Source organism: Natrix helvetica (genome assembly GCF_964273705.1).
Source record: "Natrix helvetica genome assembly, chromosome: 7".
NCBI lineage: Eukaryota > Metazoa > Chordata > Lepidosauria > Squamata > Natricidae > Natrix > Natrix helvetica.
This window is the reverse complement of record NC_138558.1, coordinates 63,534,868-63,554,374: the sequence shown is the minus strand read 5'-3', so window position 1 is coordinate 63,554,374 and position 19,507 is coordinate 63,534,868. Positions and strand designations below refer to the sequence as shown.

Here is a 19,507-nt window from a genome sequence, read left to right as displayed (position 1 = left end):
TGATCAGAGTAAGAAAACATTGTGCAGAAAATGGCTTAAATGCTCAAAAGTGATTGATAGACCAGGAAATTCTCTCTCTCTCTCTCTCTCTCTCTCTCTCTCTCTCTCTCTCTCTCTCTCACACACACACACACACACACACACACACACACACACACACACACGGAGAGAGGGAGAGCTAATAGCAAAGGGGACCCAAAATCTTAATTCCCTTTTTCTGTTTTAAACAGTAGCTACTCTTTTGGCTTGTCAAAGAGAAGGGTACTTGAAATACATTTTGGGAACATGAGTCATTGTAGGAAAAACAAAAGGTTTGAGGAAACGCAAAATTTCCACTAAAAATGGCAGCTCTTTCCTGTGCATTCTTTTCCCTTCAAAGACACCCACAACATTTCATGCCTTGCTTGTATAAGATAGAATATATTTTCTGCCTCTGCTCTAAGGTGCTGATGGAAACTTTAGAAGCACGATGGTGAAACTTGGTATTGTCCTGTAGCACCAAGCTATTAATGGCTTCTGTTTTTCTATAGTTTGGGGAATAAATCAGCATGACCGTGTTTACATATAATGGTCACCCATGAACTGGTTTTACAGGGTGACTTGGCTCCTTCACTAAAAAAAACAACACCAACAAATCAAATTAAACAAACTGTGAACCTCTCTATAGTAATACAAGTCTGGATGCCATTTTCAGCAGCAGGCTTGGTTTTTTTATTTTTATTTTTTAGCAAAACAGTCACATGTTTTTCAGTCTGAGTTAGAGAATGAGGCTTAGAAAAGGTGAAACCGGTCAAAGGGTAATTTTGAAGCCCCAAAAGGGGTGAAAAGGGGGTGAGGCTTTGATCATCTGGATCAGGATGGGGAACGGTGGCGCTTTTATGAATTATTAGTTCATAACCTGCCGTTGCCTGGGTATTTATTTATAGGGGGAAAATATCCGGACCAAACGTAATTTCTAATGATGGATTTTCCCACTTATCAGAGGGAGCCCCCTTGTGAAGTACTATGAAGCTGTTACCATGGCAACTCTACTGCGCTGTACAGTAGAATTCATTTTAAGGCATAACAGGCTGTATCTTAACAGAACACCGTCCACTCTGAGGGGTTTTAGCCGTGTCTTACCCCCACATTATTTTTTTCCAGAGAGTAAGTCATCTGTGTACCAAGTTTGATTGAAATTGCTTGAGGCATTCCAGAGTTATGCTGGAAAACAAACAAACAAACACACACACACACACACACACACACACGGACTTCAACTCCCAGGATTGCTGAGAGAGCCATGCTGATTCAGGAATTCTGGGAGTTGAGGTCCACAAGTCGTAAAAGGGCCCCACCTCTGATCTAGATTAATGTGGCATCTTTAAGATGAGTGGACTTCAACTTCAAGCAAGGCTATTCTGGGGAACTCTGGAAGTTGAAGTCCACACATCTTAAAGACGCCAAGGTTAAAGAATACTGATCTCCATTTTCTTTTTGAGTAAGGTGACCAACTTTTTTACAATGAAAAGGAGGACAAATAAATTGGAAAAAATATATCGTAAATAAAAGAAATATTTTATTCATTGCAACAATAATACACTAAAATATGATATATGCATAATAAAAACAGTTGCAACATTTTATATTGTAATTATGCTTACATGCCTGTTAATTATTATTTAAATGAGTACTTTTCCATTGAATTAATATTTTTTGTCAATGTATCATCTTCTAACAATATATTGGAAATATCTGAACAAGAAATATCCTTCATATTGAATTTTATGGCAAGTGCTGCAGCTAGAGTATCAACATTCAATCTCGATTTCTCACTTGTCGAAAAATCATTGGCAATTGAAAAAAACTCTTTCAACTGCTGCATTAGTTCCAGGGCAGCACAACGTAAATTGAACAAGTATAAATAAATGTTCACATGGAATATGTTCATTTTTGAAATGGCTGAAAATATCCACCCATCTTTTATCAATTTCAACATGTTGATTTTCCCAATGTATTAATTTTTCAGAATTTAAATATACATTCAGTCTTCTAATTTCTTCAAAGAGACAATTGTCGTCTATTTTAATGTCTAGCATTTCTTTAGATAAAAATTCAACACAAGATTCAATATCTGTTCAATATACTTGTGATGAAGTAAAAAAAACACCATTAAAAACTGTTTAATAAAACGTGAATTGTACTTACCTCTGTATAATTGAATATTCACTGAGAAAGAAATAATGACCGTGAGTCATTCAATTGCCGACGTGCCGTGAGTCTACTGCGTGCGTATGTGCTGTGTTGTGTTTTGGTAAGAAGTAAACAAAGCCACTTGCACGCGGCGCTCTCTCTCAGGGTCTCCCATGCGGAGCGCATGCGTCTCATAATCACGTCTTATACCGCACTATACCGAGTCTTGACGAATTGTCATGTCAAATACAAATACGTCACATAACGCGCAACAGATTAGTCTTCAAATATCAAAAAGGAGGACATGTAGGAGGACACTTTTCGAGGGAGGACAGAACTTACAAAAGAAGGACTGTCCTCCCTAAAGGAGGACGGTTGGTCACCTTATTTTTGAGTGACACACATATGTGGAGCAGTGACCCCTCTCTGCAGAAGTTAAAAGAAACTGGTCTCAGAGCATGCAAATGAGTTGCAAGCATCTTGCGGGAATGTAGGCCTCACCATTTTTTATATTACATAAGTTGTGGGCTGATAAAGAACCCCCATCCTCAGCTACCTTAATTTTGTAGCACGTCTCTTTGCTACTTTTTAAAACAATCTCTGGATAGATCATGGTCTGATTAAAAAGTGAAGGGGGAGATGGGTTATGGCTTCTGTAGGCAATTAGCCCCCTCATCCCATTTTCCCATCACACCCTGCCCATAATTTGAGCACATTTTTAACTGATGTTTTTTTTCCTGAACAAGAACAATTTCTCCCAAGAAGCTTCTTTCTTTTTCAAAGACATTTGTGGGTGGCTTTTTCTTTCTCATCACCCCCCCCTCTTTTTTTCCTCCTCTTTCTAAACCCAAATATAGACCATGTATTTTCAACGAGATCCACCAGGCTGTGCCCACACAAACTTCATTTACTTTCAAATATTCCTTCCAGCAATTTGGAGATAAAATTTTCCATCCGTGATCTTATAGATTCAGTGATTCTTTTGAAGAGGGTCAAACGAAGAAATCCTTTTTCTGTCCCGGACTTTGCAATTTTCCAGAATGATCAATTTGCTTAAGAAACCTTGTAAGTAAAAAAAAACAAACCTTATTCTTTGAACTGAGATCTCTGACTTGGAATTAGTATAATAATAAAAGAGGTTGGTGCTTGATTTTATTATCTCAAACAAATGATGGATAAAAATATAATTTGCTGTGATTCTTATTTGTTGATCTTGGTTCCGGTTGGTTTTTAATTTTCTTGGTTTTTTAAATGTATATGCCCAAATTAAACCCGTTTATAGATTTAATAAGATCAGTTTGTTTTCCATTTGTCAGTTGTTTGACCTTGCTTCCATTAACAATAACTGCAGTTATTTGCACATTGATGGAAGAATTTTGACACATCATTTCTTTGGCAGTAAAACTGCAGCTGATGTACAACTGATATTTTCTGTTCTTTTCAATAATCCATTTGAATCTCCATGGCTGCAGCACATGGAAGGGAATCTCAACATTAACAGTGATATTTGAAAGCTCTTCTACTAGCTGTTACTCAGCAACTAGAAGACCTATTTTGAAAATTCTTGTGTCGGTGTTTTAAAATATGCCAGTTGTACCTTAATTCAAGTCTATTGTTTAATTCCGCTGTAAAGAGACAATGTTATGTTTTTGCATCAATTCCTAACCACGGAACAACAAACCCAAATGTTGTATGTAATTGTTGGACCCGACCTTTTTGTAACAATATTTGCATTACGCAGTATTGTTTTGTGACAGATAAAGGTTCTATAATGGTGGTACATGTTTAGCCAAAAGTAAGCCTCTTAAGTTTACTGAATCTTATTTTTGAAGAAATAAAGGATTGCAGAAGAAGATACTTTCCAAATTGAGACAATGCCCAAGACCTTCTCTCATCATTCCCTATTTTGATTGTACTAATCCTTTGCTATTTTCTATCGCAATAATGCATCGATTGGATATTGAGATCCTACACTTGCAAAAGGCAATAAATACCAAAGCACCTTTGCATCAAAACTTTTCTCAGAGAAATCCCAGGTGATATAAATGAATGGACATGGTGACCTCTTGAGCATGTGATTCAACCTATTCTGGTAGACCATCTTAAAAGATGGAAGGTGTAATGTTAAACTTCTTACTGCATAAGTTGTTCATTTGTCAGTGTGCACGTTTGCTTAAGGAAGGAGATAGAGAAATCTATAAATAAACCCTCACAAGGTGATCAAGGTGTAGTAAGGCTTTGGAGGAGGAATCAGACAAAAATGTTATAAATCCATACTGTTCATTGATCTAGATTTTGATTTTCTGTTCTTTTTAAAGTTGAGCAGCCATTCAGGTTATCCTTAGCTATCCCTAGGAGCCATGATCCTATATAGTCAGGTCTGCTTTTGTATTACATTTCCCTTTTATCAGGTATAAAAGGTTCCCTGATTGTGATGGTGCAAATGTATATTGTAAACTAGCTGGATACCAGTGCTTCACTATGAAACTATGTGATCGGGCTTGATAAATTGACACTTAATGCTTGAAAAGTAATCAGTAGTTTAAAAAGGCACTGTATTACTTTGTTAGAGATGGTAAACTAAGTTTCTGTTACAGATTAAGACATTATTGTAAATCTAACAACAATAAAATAGATGGTTTTAAGATCTTTAATCCCAATAGCACCCAGTTGCAACTGGCAGTTGGAACAGTTCTTTTCAGGTGGGGAGGGGGAGTAGAACTCCCTATCATCAAAGCGTGTTAATTACTGTATAAGAAATACTAATGATCTGATGGTCATTTTGAAAAATCCTTTCTTAGCGAGCACCTAGAAGCCAAGAGGAACATACGTGCCAAATTTTAAAATCAGCCTTTAATTCACAAAATCCTTAATACCAACCAGTGGAAATAGGTAAAATGCATCCTGATTTGCAACGTTAAATCTTTTTTAGCCCTGCTACATACATCTAGTCTATCTGGACATATTTAGGTTTGAATCTTTTTTCCCCCAGAATGTTTTTTTATTTTTTGTTCTCTTGCGTACCATTTTAAGTATACATTCACATAATAATAATTATTATTCTTTACATTTGTCATTCTTATACATTTATTATTTCATTTAATAGGTTATAATATACAGTTTGGGTTGCTTTATTTACCATCCCTTCCTCCTGTTGTAACACCACCTTATTTTCCCTTTCTTTTCTCCCTCCCTCCCTTCTCTACTTCCTTCCTTCTCTCCTTCCCATTCCTTCTTCCCTTACATCTCCCCTACTCATACTCTTCCCCTTCATACCCTCTCTCCTTCTCTTCCTCTCCCTTCCATCCTCCTCTCCTTACCTCTTTCTTCTTTCCCCCGTTTTCCTTTCATTCTCTCCTCCTCTTTCCCTTTCTTTTCTATTGTTGTAGGTGTCTCTTTCAGATCTCAGTTTATGTTTCCTTGGGATGGTATTTCAACAAACCCATGTTTAGGTTTGAATCTGAGAACTTTTGCATACAATTTGTGTTTTCATCCTGCCCCCTCTTCTCTCCCACATCATTCCCTTTTTATAACATACAATAAAGGGGTTGGAAGGGAACTTGGATGTCTTCTAATCAAACCCCTTGCACATCCAAAATATCCTATACCATTCCAAAGAAATGGTTCTTCAGTCTGTTCTTGAAAAACCGCAGTGATAGAGCTTCACAACTTCTGGAGGCAAGCCATTCCACGGATTAATATTTCTCACTCTCAGGAAATTTCTTCTTAGATCTAGGTTGGATCGCTCTTTAATGATCTTCCACCCGTTACATCTTGTTCTACCCTCAGATGCTTTGGTGAAGAAATTGATTCCCTCTTCTCTGTAACAGCCCCTCAAAGACTGGAAGGCTACTATCATGTCACCCTAGTCCTTCTCTTCATTAGATTAGACATACCCATGGTTTAGCCTCCAATCCCCTAATCATCTTTGTGGCTCTTCTCTGCACTCTTTATAGGGTCTCAACATCTTTGCTGTATTGTGGTGACCAGAATTGGACACAGTATTCCAAGTGTGGTCTCCCCAATGCAGTATAAAGCAGTACTCTCATTTCATTTGCTCTTGAAACTATGCCTCTGTTGATGCAACTATTCCTCTGTTGATGCAGCCTATGACTGCATTTGCTTGCTTATTGATTGATCGATTGGATAGCATTTGATTGGCAGATAACCCTGGCACATCGCAGTGCCTCTGATTTGCAATCTAATTCTTTTTTGCTTGGTTCTGAGTGCAGGTAACAGGTGGCTTCACAGCCTTCCTAGGACTGGCTGAATGAGTGTGAAACATGAGCAGGGAGACAGATGGCACACCTGGCAGGCAGGCAGGCAGGCAGTCTGTATAAGGAGTGCAAGAGAAACACTGCGTCATGCATGTTGTATTAGACACGGAGTCACAATAGAGAGGAAAACTGGTTTCCTGGAGGGTAAGAACAGCAAGATCTGCTTCTTGCCTGGCAATGTGACTGCGCTGGCTTGCAATGTGTGCTGTGCAACTGACAGAATATGTTCAGTCACAAAATCCCTTTGTTGTTAGTTGAGAAGACGTGTTCGACCCATCACGAAAACCATTGTCAACATTCCTCCAGGCCTTCTTGTCCTCTACCATCCTCTGGAGTCCATTTAAGCTCACACCTACTGCTTCGGTGACTCCATCCAGCCACCTCATTCTCTGTCGTCCCCTTCTTCTTTTGCCCTCCATATTTCCCAGCATTAGGCTCTTCTCCAGTGAGTCCTTCCTTCTCATTAGGTGGCCAAAGTATTTGAGTTTCATCTTTAGGATCTCGCCTTCTAAAGAGCAGTCAGGGTTGATCTCCTCTAGGACTGACCGGTTTGATCGCCTTGCAGTCCAAGGGACTCGCAGGAGTCTTCTCCAGCACTATAGTTCAAAGGCCTCCATTCTTTGGCGCTCAGCCTTTCTTATGGTCCAATTTTCACAGCCATACATTGCAACTGGAAAAACCATAGCCTTGACTATAAGCACTTTTGTTGGCAGGGTGATGTTTCTGCTTTTTAGTATGCTGTCTAGATTTGCCATAGCTTTCCACCCCAGGATCAAGGGTCTTTTAATTTCTTGGCTGCAGTCCCCATCTGCGGTGATCTTGGAGCCCAGGAAAATAAAATCTGTCACTACATCCCCAGCACTATGTTTAAAAGCTGTTTTCCCATCATACTAAAGCAAGTAACTCTAATCTATTTGCAAGTTCCATTCTGCTCTAGCATTGAAGTCAAAGCGTGGTTTTTCTCCTTTAAGGGTTGGTATCCTGTGGCCAGAAGGCTTATTCGCTCACACAGAGAGGGACTCCTCCGGGTGCCGTCCACTAGGCTGTGCTAGCGGGCGACGCCCAGGGGAAGGGCCTTCTCTGTGATTGGCCCGACCCTCTGGAATGACCTTCCCCCTGACATTAGAACGACCACAGACCTCCGCTCCTTCCGCCAGAAGCTCAAAACCCACCTATTTCAGCTAGCCGGCCTGGCCTAATTCAAGCTTTCCCACCTCAGTTTGCATTTTTAAATTTCACGGTTTGGTTTTAAGGTTAGGTTTTAATTTTTATAAACTTGTACAGGGGTCTGTTTAATCTGATTTTAATTATATTTATTATCGATTGTATGGTTTTTAATTTTGTACCTGTACACCGCCCCAAGTCCCTTCGGGGAGAGGGGGCGGTCTAGAAGTCTAATAAAATAAATAAATAAATAAATAATATTACTGTTTACAAAAATTGACCAAAAGTCTTAATTCCAAGCAAATTTCGGCTGTGCCTAGTTTTATGATGGGGTCTTAAGAACTTGGTATCATTTCGAAGTCCAATGTTTTCTTTTCCTATCCCTCCGTCTTTCCTTGGGCCACTAAATGGTTCTTTACTCTTGTTCTTAAGGCTCATAACTTTTGATGTTCAACTGATTTGATGGCAGATCTGCTACAAATCTCTGGGGCTTTTCATTTCTGCAGTTCAGATAAGGTATCCATATTGGCTAGAGACCTTGCACCAAGATTCTTTAGAGATGGACTAATGATAATCTTAAAATGACATCTGAATGATTGGGAACCCATAATTATTCTCTTTCAAGGGCTTCAGGGCAGAGGTGAGCTTCAAAAATTTTAGCAAGGAGTTCTCTGCCCGGTTGCCGGGTAGGCGTGGCCATGGTGGGTGTGGCCTAGTTGGCTTCCTGCACCATGGGGGGGGCATTTTTGTCCTCCCTGAGTTCTGGAGGTTTTTCTCGAGCCTCCAGGGGGGCGGAAATGGCCTCCCCAGGCTCCAGAGGCCCTCTGGAGTCCCTGAACTTCCAGTAGGCCCGTTTTTCGTCCTCTCAGAGCCTCTGCACGCATCCTGCACTTACCTGCATCCAAAATGGGCTGTGTGGGGACTCGTGGGAGGGGCAGGGCGGGGTGGGCAGGGGGGGGGGTCAGCCAAGAGTGGGATTTGGCGATTCTCCGAACTACACGGGATTTTAGCTAGAGATTCTCCCGAACCCCTGCAAACCCCAGCAGCCCACCCCTCCTCAGGGATCATTTGACTTCTTGCTCTATAGATCAGAATTATTATGCTGCTTCTGCTTCTGAAGTGACTGGGGGAATACCCAGTGCTAGGAGAACACAGAAGGAAATTGTTCAGTTTATTTTGATCTGGAAATCTCTTCTTTCTTTGTATAAGACGAAAGTTATTTTTACTACACCCTGGGAAATAACCCTATTTTTTTCTTCTTCTCTTGTACACTTCACCTCTTAAACATATGAACGATCTAATATTGGCTACTGCTGAAGAAATATTCCAGCTCCTCAATTCAATTCAGAGGGTTTGGTTTAGATTCACCTGCTTTTAATAGTCACTGGCCTCCCGAGCTGTGCGGTTGGTCCTAATTTACATCAGATAGGCTATACAGGCAAGGCAATTCGCCTTGTTAAAGCACACTGTATCGTTCCAACTGTCTCCACTGAGGGAGCTGAAAAGATTTTGGTGCCTGCGCACTTCATGCAATGATGTGCAAAATAAAGTTAGACAGCTTCCCTTTACACTTTGCAGACCACACGTAAAGCAATTTTTGAAGTGAGGTTGCAGGGATATCCATTGGGTATAGTCAAAAAGCTAAGGATGGCGATCACAATGGTAGCAATAGCAATAGCACTTATATATCGTGTTACAGTGCTTTTACAGCCCTCCCTAAGCGGTTTACAGAGTCAGCCTATTGCCCCCAACAATCTGGATCCTCATTTTACCCTCTTCGGAAGGATGGAAGGTTGAGTCAACCTTGAGCCTGGTGAGATTCGATCTGCCAAATTGCAGGCAGCCAGCACTCAGCAGAAGTAGCCAGCAGTACTGCACTCTAAGCACTATGCCATCACGGCTCTTGCAATTAAACATACAAATGGGTACAATTAAAGTTGCAGCCATTTTTATGTTTATGCACCATCCATTTTTAAAAGTGTAAAAATACAGAACTTTGCTTGCACCGTCGCAACTGCTTTTTGACCATGCCTTGTGTGACACTCTTTGCATCTGAAGCATTGTCAAGGCAAGGCATCCCTTCCAATTTTGCACAGCCCTACTAATTATAATCCCACTTCCAACACTGGAAGTCTTTAAGAAGAGAGTGGACAACCATTTGTTTGAAATGGTGTCAACTTGCAAAGCATCCCTGACCTGCTCTTGAGTTGCCATAGGCAAGCGGGATGGGGAACTGACGACGCAGCATGGCAGCCACAAACAGAAGCACATTCCACACCAGTGACGTGCAGTCAGGTGAGGCAAGTGAGGCACAGCCTCACCACTCTCATCATGAAAAAAAAAAAGTAAAAGGAAAAAGCTGAGCTAGTTGCTGCCTCACCGTGGATGACTCTGCTTAACCTCACTGGTGCTCTCCCTCCCCAAGTGTAGTGACTTCCTCCCCAGGCCCCCATTCATTTCTCTCTCACACACACACAGCTGGATAAAACTATATAAAAATCTAGCCCAGCTTCACTGATTACAAGTTTGAAAAGGCAACGTGGCTCCACCTGCAATCAAACTACACTTGGGGAGGGAGAGCACAAGCGAGCACTGAGGAGACCACAGGAGGAGGCAGGAAGCCAGGCAAAGACTCTTCAAGCCACTGGAAAAGATATCCAATCCAACTTTTGTGTGTGGGGGGGTTTGTTTGAGAGTGAGTGAGAGAGGGAAGGGGTAGGAGAGATAGTCCAATCCAACTTCTGTGTGTGTGTGTGTGTGTGTGTGTGTGTGTGTGTTTGAGAGAGGGGGAGGAAGGGAGAGAGGGAGGAAGGAGGGGAAGGAGAAGAAAAAGAAAAAGAAAGAAGGAGCAAAGGAGAAAAACAAATGCTGTCGCTTTAAATTGGAACTGAGCATGCCTGGCTGTGGAATTCTGGGAGCTGAAGTCCACAAGTCTAAAAATATTTGAAACTCAGCACTGTGTCAGTGCCTCACCAGTCATAAACCTCACCGCACGTCACTGTTCCACACATATCTTTCTCAAGGCTGTCTCCCAGATTACCTGCAGCAGCCGGAGGGACATGATCTCTACAGCCCGCGAAAGTGCTCCATTGGAGAATGTGATTTATGACACACTCTGGGGGGAGGAGGAAATAGGGTCATAATTGGGTTGTAAATTACATGGGGTCAGAGTTGGCCTCCCTTGGGTACGTGCCAACATGTTGCTCCTAATAAATAAGTGGATTTCTTTTGAAGCTTGGCTCAAGACTCATGGTTTAATTAGGGCATCCGTTGAAACCCTGACAATAGGGTTTCCTGCCTAAGCAGGGGGTTGGACTAGAAGACATCTAAGGTCCCTTCCAGCTCTGTTCTTCTCTTCTTTTCCAATATTAGTAGTTGCGTAGATTGTATATGACTTGTTCATATTTCTCAAATGTTCCTAATCAATCCCCTCCCTCCAGTTTCTAGACTTTTGCTTTCAAAAATCTAGAGGAGCTTGCTTCCAAGGGCCAAACCATTAAAACTGCAAACTTTTAAGTATCTTAAATGAAAGGCTAAGGAAAAAATACTCATGGATAGAATTTATTTATTCATTATATTTATATCTTGCTGCTTATATGCCTGCCTAAGGTAGCGGTACTCTTCCTTCCCAGCAATAACCCTCAGACTCCATAGCTGATGATGGAATTACAATCTAGGTCTCCTTATTGTTACTCCAATTAGGTGAACAAATGGTGTTTATTACACCATCTCTCTGATAAAGAAGTTTGTTCATTTGTTCACGGTGAACAGCTGTCATATTTTACAAGGAATATAATTTTGAATTTGTGATTTGTAAAATAGGAATCAGTCTCTTAATTTTCTTCTTTCTGGATGGAAGCATTCAGAGTATGTCCAGCTAAGTTTTAGTTTAAAAATAATTACCTGCTGGTTTAAACTGCTGCAGTTTGAAGCAATTGGTAGGTTGCATTTTTTACCTATATAAAATACATGTAGTCCTTGACTTATGACCATAACTGCACCCGATCCTAAGCAAAGAGAGTTGTTAAGTGAATCTGTCCCATTTTACGATCTTTCTTGCCACAGTTGTAAAGTGAACCACTGCAGTTGTTAAGTTAGTAACACAGTTCTGAAGGGAATTTGGCTTCTCCATTGACTTTTCTTGTCAGAAGGTCCCAACTGCAACCGTCATAAAGGTGAGTCCGTTGCCAATTGTCTGAATTTGGATCACAGGCTCATGGGAATGCTGCTAAAAATGCTAACATTTTTCAGTGATCTTGTAACTTTGAATGGTCACTAAATGACCTGTTGTAAGTCGAGGACTACCTGTAGCAAAAAAAAGGGGGGGGGGGCTTTGATGAGAATTGAGAAAACAAGACAGATGAAGGAAGAGAAGATGTTCATTTATATCTCACAAAGATGTGACTGTATGTCTGTATATGGAGCAGTGGTGGGATTCAAATTTTTTTACTAGCGGTTCTGTGGATGTGGCTTGGTGGGCGTGGCAGGAGAAGGATACTATAAAATCTCCATTCCTTCCCCACCCCTGGGGAAGCTTGCTGCAAAATCGCCATTTCCTCCCGATCAGCTGGGACTTGGGAGGGAGAGGATAGATGGGGCGGGGCCAGTCAGAGGTGGTATTTACCGGTTCTCCAAAATCCTCAAAATTTCCGCTTCCGGTTCTCCAGAACTGGTCAGAACCTGCTGAATACCACCTCTGATATGGAGGTCCGAGTTCAAACATTAGACAGTTTAAACCAGGGGTGTCCAAACTTGGGAACTTTAAGACTTGTGGACTTCAACTCCCAGAATTCTGGGAGTTGAAGTCCACAAGTCTTAAAGTTCCCAAGTTTGGACACCCCTGGTTTAAACTGTCTGTTGACCTCACCCCATTCCTAAGAGGTCAGTAGGGGCGTACATAAGCGCACCAGTGTGCCTAACATCCCTGTCCTAATGTCCTCATTTATTTCTACCCATTTCCTGTGTTCTTATTCATGCTTATTCTTATTCCTGTTATCTTGTACACGAGTTGCAAACTAACTAACTAAATAAAATAAATAAAATAATGAGTTCTGAAGAGTTCCGCCTCCTTTGCTTGGGTTCCTCTTTTTTAATCCTGCAAATATTAACCGAGTAGACGTGTACAGTACAGGATTACATTCTCAGCTTAGCTAAGCAGGTTACAATTAAATGCAAAGCTAAAAGTCCCAAATGCTGTTTTGATTTCAATTCCAAAAGCAACAGGGCCGGCAATATATTTGTCTGAAAACAGCCAAAATGTTGAATAATAACAAGTGAGATCCACCATGTTTTTCCGTTAAGTGGGAGGTTAAATAAAAAAATGGGAAACAAGCAGATAAACTGCTTTAATATTGATGGGACTCTTTGCTTTTGCTGTAAAGCCACAAACAAGACATGTGCAATGCATCAACAATTAACTCGTACTGTTATACCACTGGGGAAAGAAAGCATTGTGGAGACATTTTAGTAAGCTAGTTCATAGATAATGTGCAGCTTGCCTTTTATGCTACTATAGTTCAGAAATCAAAGTGAAGGTTTTGGCAACTGTTTTAGAATAAACTAATGACATTTCCTTATTCGTGACTGGCTGGTTGCAAACTGCTTATCAATAATTTTTTTTAAGTTTTATTTTTCTTTCTCATATATACATTCACAAATATACATTATCATAAGTACTATTAATATTTATATGTTATCCTTTAACATTTATCATAATATACAAATATGCAGTTAAACGATGGCATAAGTGGAACTATTGCAATGAAAATAAAATGTGGAAGAGGGAATTTATTTTTATGTAAATATGGAACCGTTTTTTGCTTGAATTCCACCCCGAAAAATCCATCAGAGTGAAGAAGAAAACAAATAAATACAACAACGGAAGGAGGGAGAAAGCAGAGGGAAAGAAGAAAGAGAAAAGGAGAGGAAGTAAGGGAGGAGGAGTAAGAGTAGGAGAAAGGGTAGGAAGGGGAAGAAGAGAGGAGGAGTGGGGGAGAGGGAGGGGAAGAAGAAAAGAGAAAGGAGAGGAGGAAAGAAGAAGGTAAAGAAGGGAGGTTGGGAGGACAGAAGAAGTGTACAATAGTGGTGGGATTCAGCCAGTTCGCACCTATTCGGGAGAACCAGTTGTTAACTTTCTAAGCAGTTTGGAGAACCAGTTGTTGGAAGAAATCTCCTTTTGTTTTTTCCCACTTTACAGGGCTAATCCTGTAAGGAAGGCAGGAAGGGAACATTCTGGTGTTTCTAGCCTCACCTTTATTGCCGTGCTTACAGAAACTGCCTCTCCCGTTAACCCTTATTACATTGTAACAGCTAAGGTGAAGTGCCCATCGACCTGAGTGATGTTGAGTTGGCCATGCCCACAGGGTCACATGACCACTGAGGCACGTCTACCCAGCTGATCATTAAGGCAGAGAACCGGTTGTTAAATTATTTGAATCTCAACACTGATGTAAGGGGTGGCAGGAAAGCGACCCTGATTATATTTTTAAATTTTTAAATGTATTGCTTATCAATTCTTGACCATGCAGCTGAACCTAGTTAAATTATTTTTGCAAATAATTTGATGCAATGATAAAAACGCATTTCTGATCACAATGACAATAAAAAAAATCAGCTTTGTAAGCCTTTAGAGCAAGGGTGTCCAAACTTGGGAACTTTAAGACTTGTGGACTTCAACTCCCAGAATTCCCCAGCTGGCTGGGGAATTCTGGGAGTTGAAGTCCACAAGTCTTAAAGTTCCCAAGTTTGGACACCCCTGCTTTAGAGATACTTATCTGATCGGTAACACAATCTATAGTAAAGCTAATGAAAATGAGTCATTTGCCTTTTATGGAAACAGATGAACTGCTGCCTTTTCTTTCCGCCCTCTGCAGAGATGACAAATGGCTAGTAATACCTTTAAGAAGCACTTGGAAGATTTGTTTCCGGCATTTTTATTTTTATATCTATAGAAAGATAGAGATATATGTAACTGCATGACACATGCATCTCATGCATATATTATCCACAGCTTCACTGCCAGTAATTTAATAATGACATTCCTTGCTGTATTAGAAAAATAGTTAAGTTGGTTTTAAGAAAAAAATACAGGCCTGGAATATTAGCAGAAGGTTTTAAAATATACCTGTCCTCTTCACCAAATATATCTGAAATGTTATTTACAACAGACATGTTGTCAGTTTTTTATTGTAGTGTATCGTGGAAAGGGATAAGGGACGCAGTGGCTCAGTGGCTAAGACACTGAGCTTGTCGATCAGAAAGGTCGGCAGTTCGGCGGTTCGAATCCCTAGTGCCGCATAATGGAATGAGCTCCCATTACTTGTCCCAGCTTCTGCCAACCTAGCAGTTAGAAAGCATGTAAAAATGCAAGTAGAAAAATAGGGACCACCTTTGGTGGGAAGATAACAGCGTTCCATGTGCCTTCGCTTTGAGTCATGCCACCTGACCGCGGAGATGTCTTTGGACAGCGCTGGCTCTTCGGCTTTGAAAGGGAGATGAGCACCACCCCCTAGAGTCAGGAACGACTAGCACATGAGTGCGACAGGAACCTTTACTTTTTTTATTGTGGAAAGGCAATGCTGACTTTTAATAATTGCAAGCAAGTTTTACATTGAATAGAACTTTCTATGTATCTGTTGTTTCTTATATGCTTCTCAATTTTTTTTCAGCTTTTACTATACAACGTAATATTTGGAAAAATGCAGTTCTCCTAGGCATGAATTTTTTTTCCCAGCATACTTTTAGCAAAGTTTCTCAGCGGTAATCTTATGCTCTCCAATACATCGAAAAAAGAAATTCATTTTTTAAATAATAATTTTAGTCATGAAAACTAGTACTGTCATCCGTTAGCAGTAAAGGATGATTCAAATAATCTTAGTACCTGAAAAATTGCAATGGCCTCTTGGGAATCAAATAGCCATAGAACGAACGATAAATTTCAAACACTTTCAACTGTTAGAATGGTAGAAAAAGTTTTGGTGCAGCCATTCTGATAAGGACTGCTGCAATTTGTTTGAGCTAATGGATGTGTGGGAATTTGGATTATATTCAGAACTCATCTAGATAATGAGACAATCCTTTAAGTTTTCCAGATCCACATCTGAAATGGAGCAGGGAGGGAGTGTTCAGTTCTGACTGTTGAATGAAACAAGCTAACAAGACTTCTGCTTTTCCCAGCCAAGAGCTAAGGAAATGCCCCAAGCCATCAGGCTACTCTTAAAGCACGTGGGATCTTCAGCTAGTTCAGGAGTGTCAAACTCAAGGCCCGTGGGCCGGATGCAGCCCACCCAGTTCTTAGATCTGGCCCATAGGGCTGCCCGGCAAATAGCGAAGGACTGGCCCCTGGTGCCTCTGCCAGGGAAAACAGAGCTCGGGAGGGCCATGTGCAGCCCTCCTGGGCTCCATTTTCGCTGGCAGAGGACTGCAGGAGGATCCCCCCAGCCCCACCCAGGCCACCACAGGTGCCCCCTAACACGAGTGATGTCAAGCTGGCCACGCCCACCATGGCCATGCCCCCCCGGCCACGCCCAAGATCAAACACAACCCTGATGCGGCCCTCAATGAAATCGAGTTTGACACCCTTGAGCTAGTTCAATTTGCAGCATCCAAAATAGTCCTTAGGTTTATCCATGTATTCCAGGAGCTGTATTGATTACTATGGTAGTCAGCTTCTGGGTGTCATTTGAGGAGGTAGTTCAAACCCTGATTGGCTCACAGCAGGGATATCTTCAAGAGTGTCTTCTCCAAGTTGAGTCTGTCCATCTGGTCAGATGGAGTGGAGAGGATTTTAGATCGGATAGAGAGCTCTTTGTGGCAGAGGTGGGCTTCACATAATTTTACTACCGGTTCAATTCGCACCAATTCGCACCTTCTGCACATGCCTTTTGCTCATGCATGCCTTCCAAACATGTGCACGTGCATGCGCTTTGCTCGCATGTGGGCTTGCATGTATGTGCGTGGCTTAGAAAACGTGGCTAAATAGGACAGCATAGTGCTGTGGCGGGGGTCTGAACCGGCTGAATGCATCCACTCCTTTGTAGGAAGCTCAGTTTGAGCTCTCTCTCCAGATTTCACTTGCCTCTGGATTAGCCACCTCAGTTATTCAGATCACCCCTGCCTATTCCTCTGAAAGACCGTGAAAACCTGGCTATTTGGGGTTAACATTTAAAGATTTTGCTGCCAAAATGGGGACACGTCGGGGCCTTAGATTCCTGATGTTTATGTTTTCATTTTATGTTGTTTATTAACCACCTGGAATCTTTGGAAATAGAGTCCCATAAAAGCTAACCTACCTACCTAACTAGGTCAATTAGCATTCAAAGTAAAAGTCAGCTACTTGTGTATCTTAAAGATTGCTTTTATCTACTTGCTTTATAAATGATTGTCTTTGCACCGTGAAGTATACAGGCCAGTCCTTAAGCGGGGGCTACATGTATACTTCATGAGTTGTTTTTCAAACGGGCTTTTATGTTTATTTCAGGTTTTTTTTTTTAAATGCCTGGTATGGAAGGATTGAAACATTCATTTTTATACGTTCTGCCTACATTTCTCTTCCCTTCTCCCATTTGACAACACCAGAGTTAAAAATCTGCATTAAAGATAGAACAGAAACAAGTACTGGGGAAATTACAGTGGGTGAAACATGCTTTTCATTGAAAATGTAAGATCTTTGAACATGTCAAGACTAAAAGGAAAAAAAGATTCCTTTTCTCCCGGAACCTGTTGAAATAGTTCTTTCAGCCAGCATTAATAAAAGCATATTCTGTATTAATTAAGATGAAAAAGATATTAGAACCAGATTCTTAATTGTATAAATAAGGTCCATGTTGCAGTATGGCAGCATCTTTGCCAAGCCTTAGCAAACTCATACGGGCTAAGCTATACAAAGGGCTGACAATTTATCAGTGCTGTTTTGAATTTGCAGTAATTATCGTACTAATGGCATCCTAGTTTGCAATAGCTCAACAGAGCCAAAGCTAAGCTTCAGCTTTTCTTCACTTAGCTCTAAAAAAGGGAAGCATATTATATAAATTTCTGGTTAATTGGTTTTAAATCTCAGCAAGTACCTTATTTTCCATTAGGCTGGCATATACTGTGTCTATTGATCTTACTCTTATCAAAACAAAGTGCAGATGCTCTAGCATGATTTTCCACAGTAATAGGAAGATCAACAAAAATGGAAAGATTAATAGCTGGCATATATTTTGATTGTGCAGTAGACAACCCTAAGGTATTTAACAAGGTGTTCCAGGGGTGAAATCTTCCCGGTTGGGACAATTGTCCTTGGTTCTGTGAACTGGGAGTAAAAGAAAAAAAAGCTTCCGAGGATCGCGTGGCTCAGCTGTGAGGTGCATGATCATCAGAAGCTATTTTTAAAGCTTTTAAAAGCACTTTTCCCTGCCGGTTTGCCCAAAACAGCAGGGGAAAATGCTTTAAAAAGGTTAAAAAAAAAAAGATGAAAGTGAAAAAAAAAGTTGGCCATGCCCACTCAGTCACATGACACACACACGCCCCAAGCCATGCCCACAGAATCGGTGAGGGGGGAAATTAGATTTCGGCTCTGAGAAGTTCCTACAAAATTTGCTTCCATAGCTGTCACCTAGCATCATCCAGGACAATTAATTGGCTATTACTACATTTTTGATGGCGCACTTTTTGTGATACTCAGCCCAGTTCTTTCCGGGGATAATGTGTTTGTAATGCTGTTAAGTAGTTTTAAGTAGTGCTCATAGTTATTTTGAGGGATCACTTTTTTGGGTAGCAACCAACTTTACTTATTTTAAGTTGTGAGAAGTTAGCCTTGTACCATTTAGAGCCGAACGATGGACCCTGTATGACTGGTGGACTTCAGCTCCCAGAATTCCTGAGTCAGCCATGGTGGCTCAGAAATTCTGGGAGTTGAAGTCCACCAGTCATACAGGGGCCATCGTTGCCCACTTCTGATTGGTGAGGTTTTTCATTTCTGGCCTTAGCACAGTGGTGGGTTTCAAATTTTTTTAGAACCTCTTCTGTAGGTGTGGCCTGTTTTGTGGGAGTGGCTTGTTGGCCATGTGACTGGGTGGGAGTGACTTGCCGGCCATGTGACCGGATGGGAGTGGCTTGCCAGCCATGTGACTGGGTGGGTGTGGCCAACTTGTAAAATGTGGTTGAAACTCACTTAACAACACTCTTGCTTAGCAACCAAAATGTTGGCTCAGAAACTCTGGCATTTGAAGCACGCAAGTCTTAAAGCTGTCAAGTTACAAGACCCTTGCACCCCTAACCCTTTAGAAAAAAAATCCAGGGGTGTTCAAACTTGACAGTTTTAAGACTTGTGGACTTCAACTCCCAGAATTCCTCCTCCAGTCATGTTGGCTCAGGAACTCTGGCATTGAAGTGTGCAAGTTTTAAAGCTGTCAAGTTACAAGACCCTTGCACCCGTAAACCTTTAGGAAAAAACCCTAGGATGTTCAAACTTGACAGTTTTAAGACTTGTGGACTTCAACTCCCAGAATTCCTCCTCTCGTTCTTCATCTTGATGATGTGCGGACGGGCGGGGGGAGGGAGCTGGAACCGGTTCTAAACGGCACAGTAGATTTGTGGAACCTCTTCTACAGAAGAGGTTAGAACTGGGAGGAACCCACCCCTGCCTTAGCAGCACTACTGTTCCCAAAACTATTGCATAAGAAGGCTCTGCAAGTACTGTATGTCCTTTATTATAAAGGACAGTGCTTTATTTTAGAAAGCTGCCCTTCAGCTTTATTTATTTAAGGAAAAAAACCCTCATTTTTGCCCTTTATTCTGGTCATTTAACATTAATCATACAAATGCTACCAGTTATTGCAGTCTTTCACACTCATGTGAAAATATGAAAATTGAATTGTCTTTTAAAAGCAATTTTACATATCCTGCTTTAT

General features: G+C 41.1%; 1 protein-coding gene across 3 annotated transcripts in view; it reads left to right on the top strand.

Annotated features, from left to right (window-relative positions):
- The window catches only part of CRACD (capping protein inhibiting regulator of actin dynamics), a 171,141-nt gene that overhangs the window by 103,278 nt on the left and 48,356 nt on the right, over positions 1–19,507 (top strand). The window contains exon 1 of one of the 3 annotated variants that reach the window (XM_081959775.1): positions 3,180–3,237. The exons of the other annotated variants lie outside the window; for them this stretch is intronic. Within the exon in view, the coding sequence (XP_081815901.1) occupies positions 3,213–3,237 (25 nt within the window). The 5' untranslated portion in view covers positions 3,180–3,212. Of the gene's footprint in view, positions 1–3,179; positions 3,238–19,507 lie in introns of those variants that run through there. 3 annotated transcript variants of the gene reach the window in all.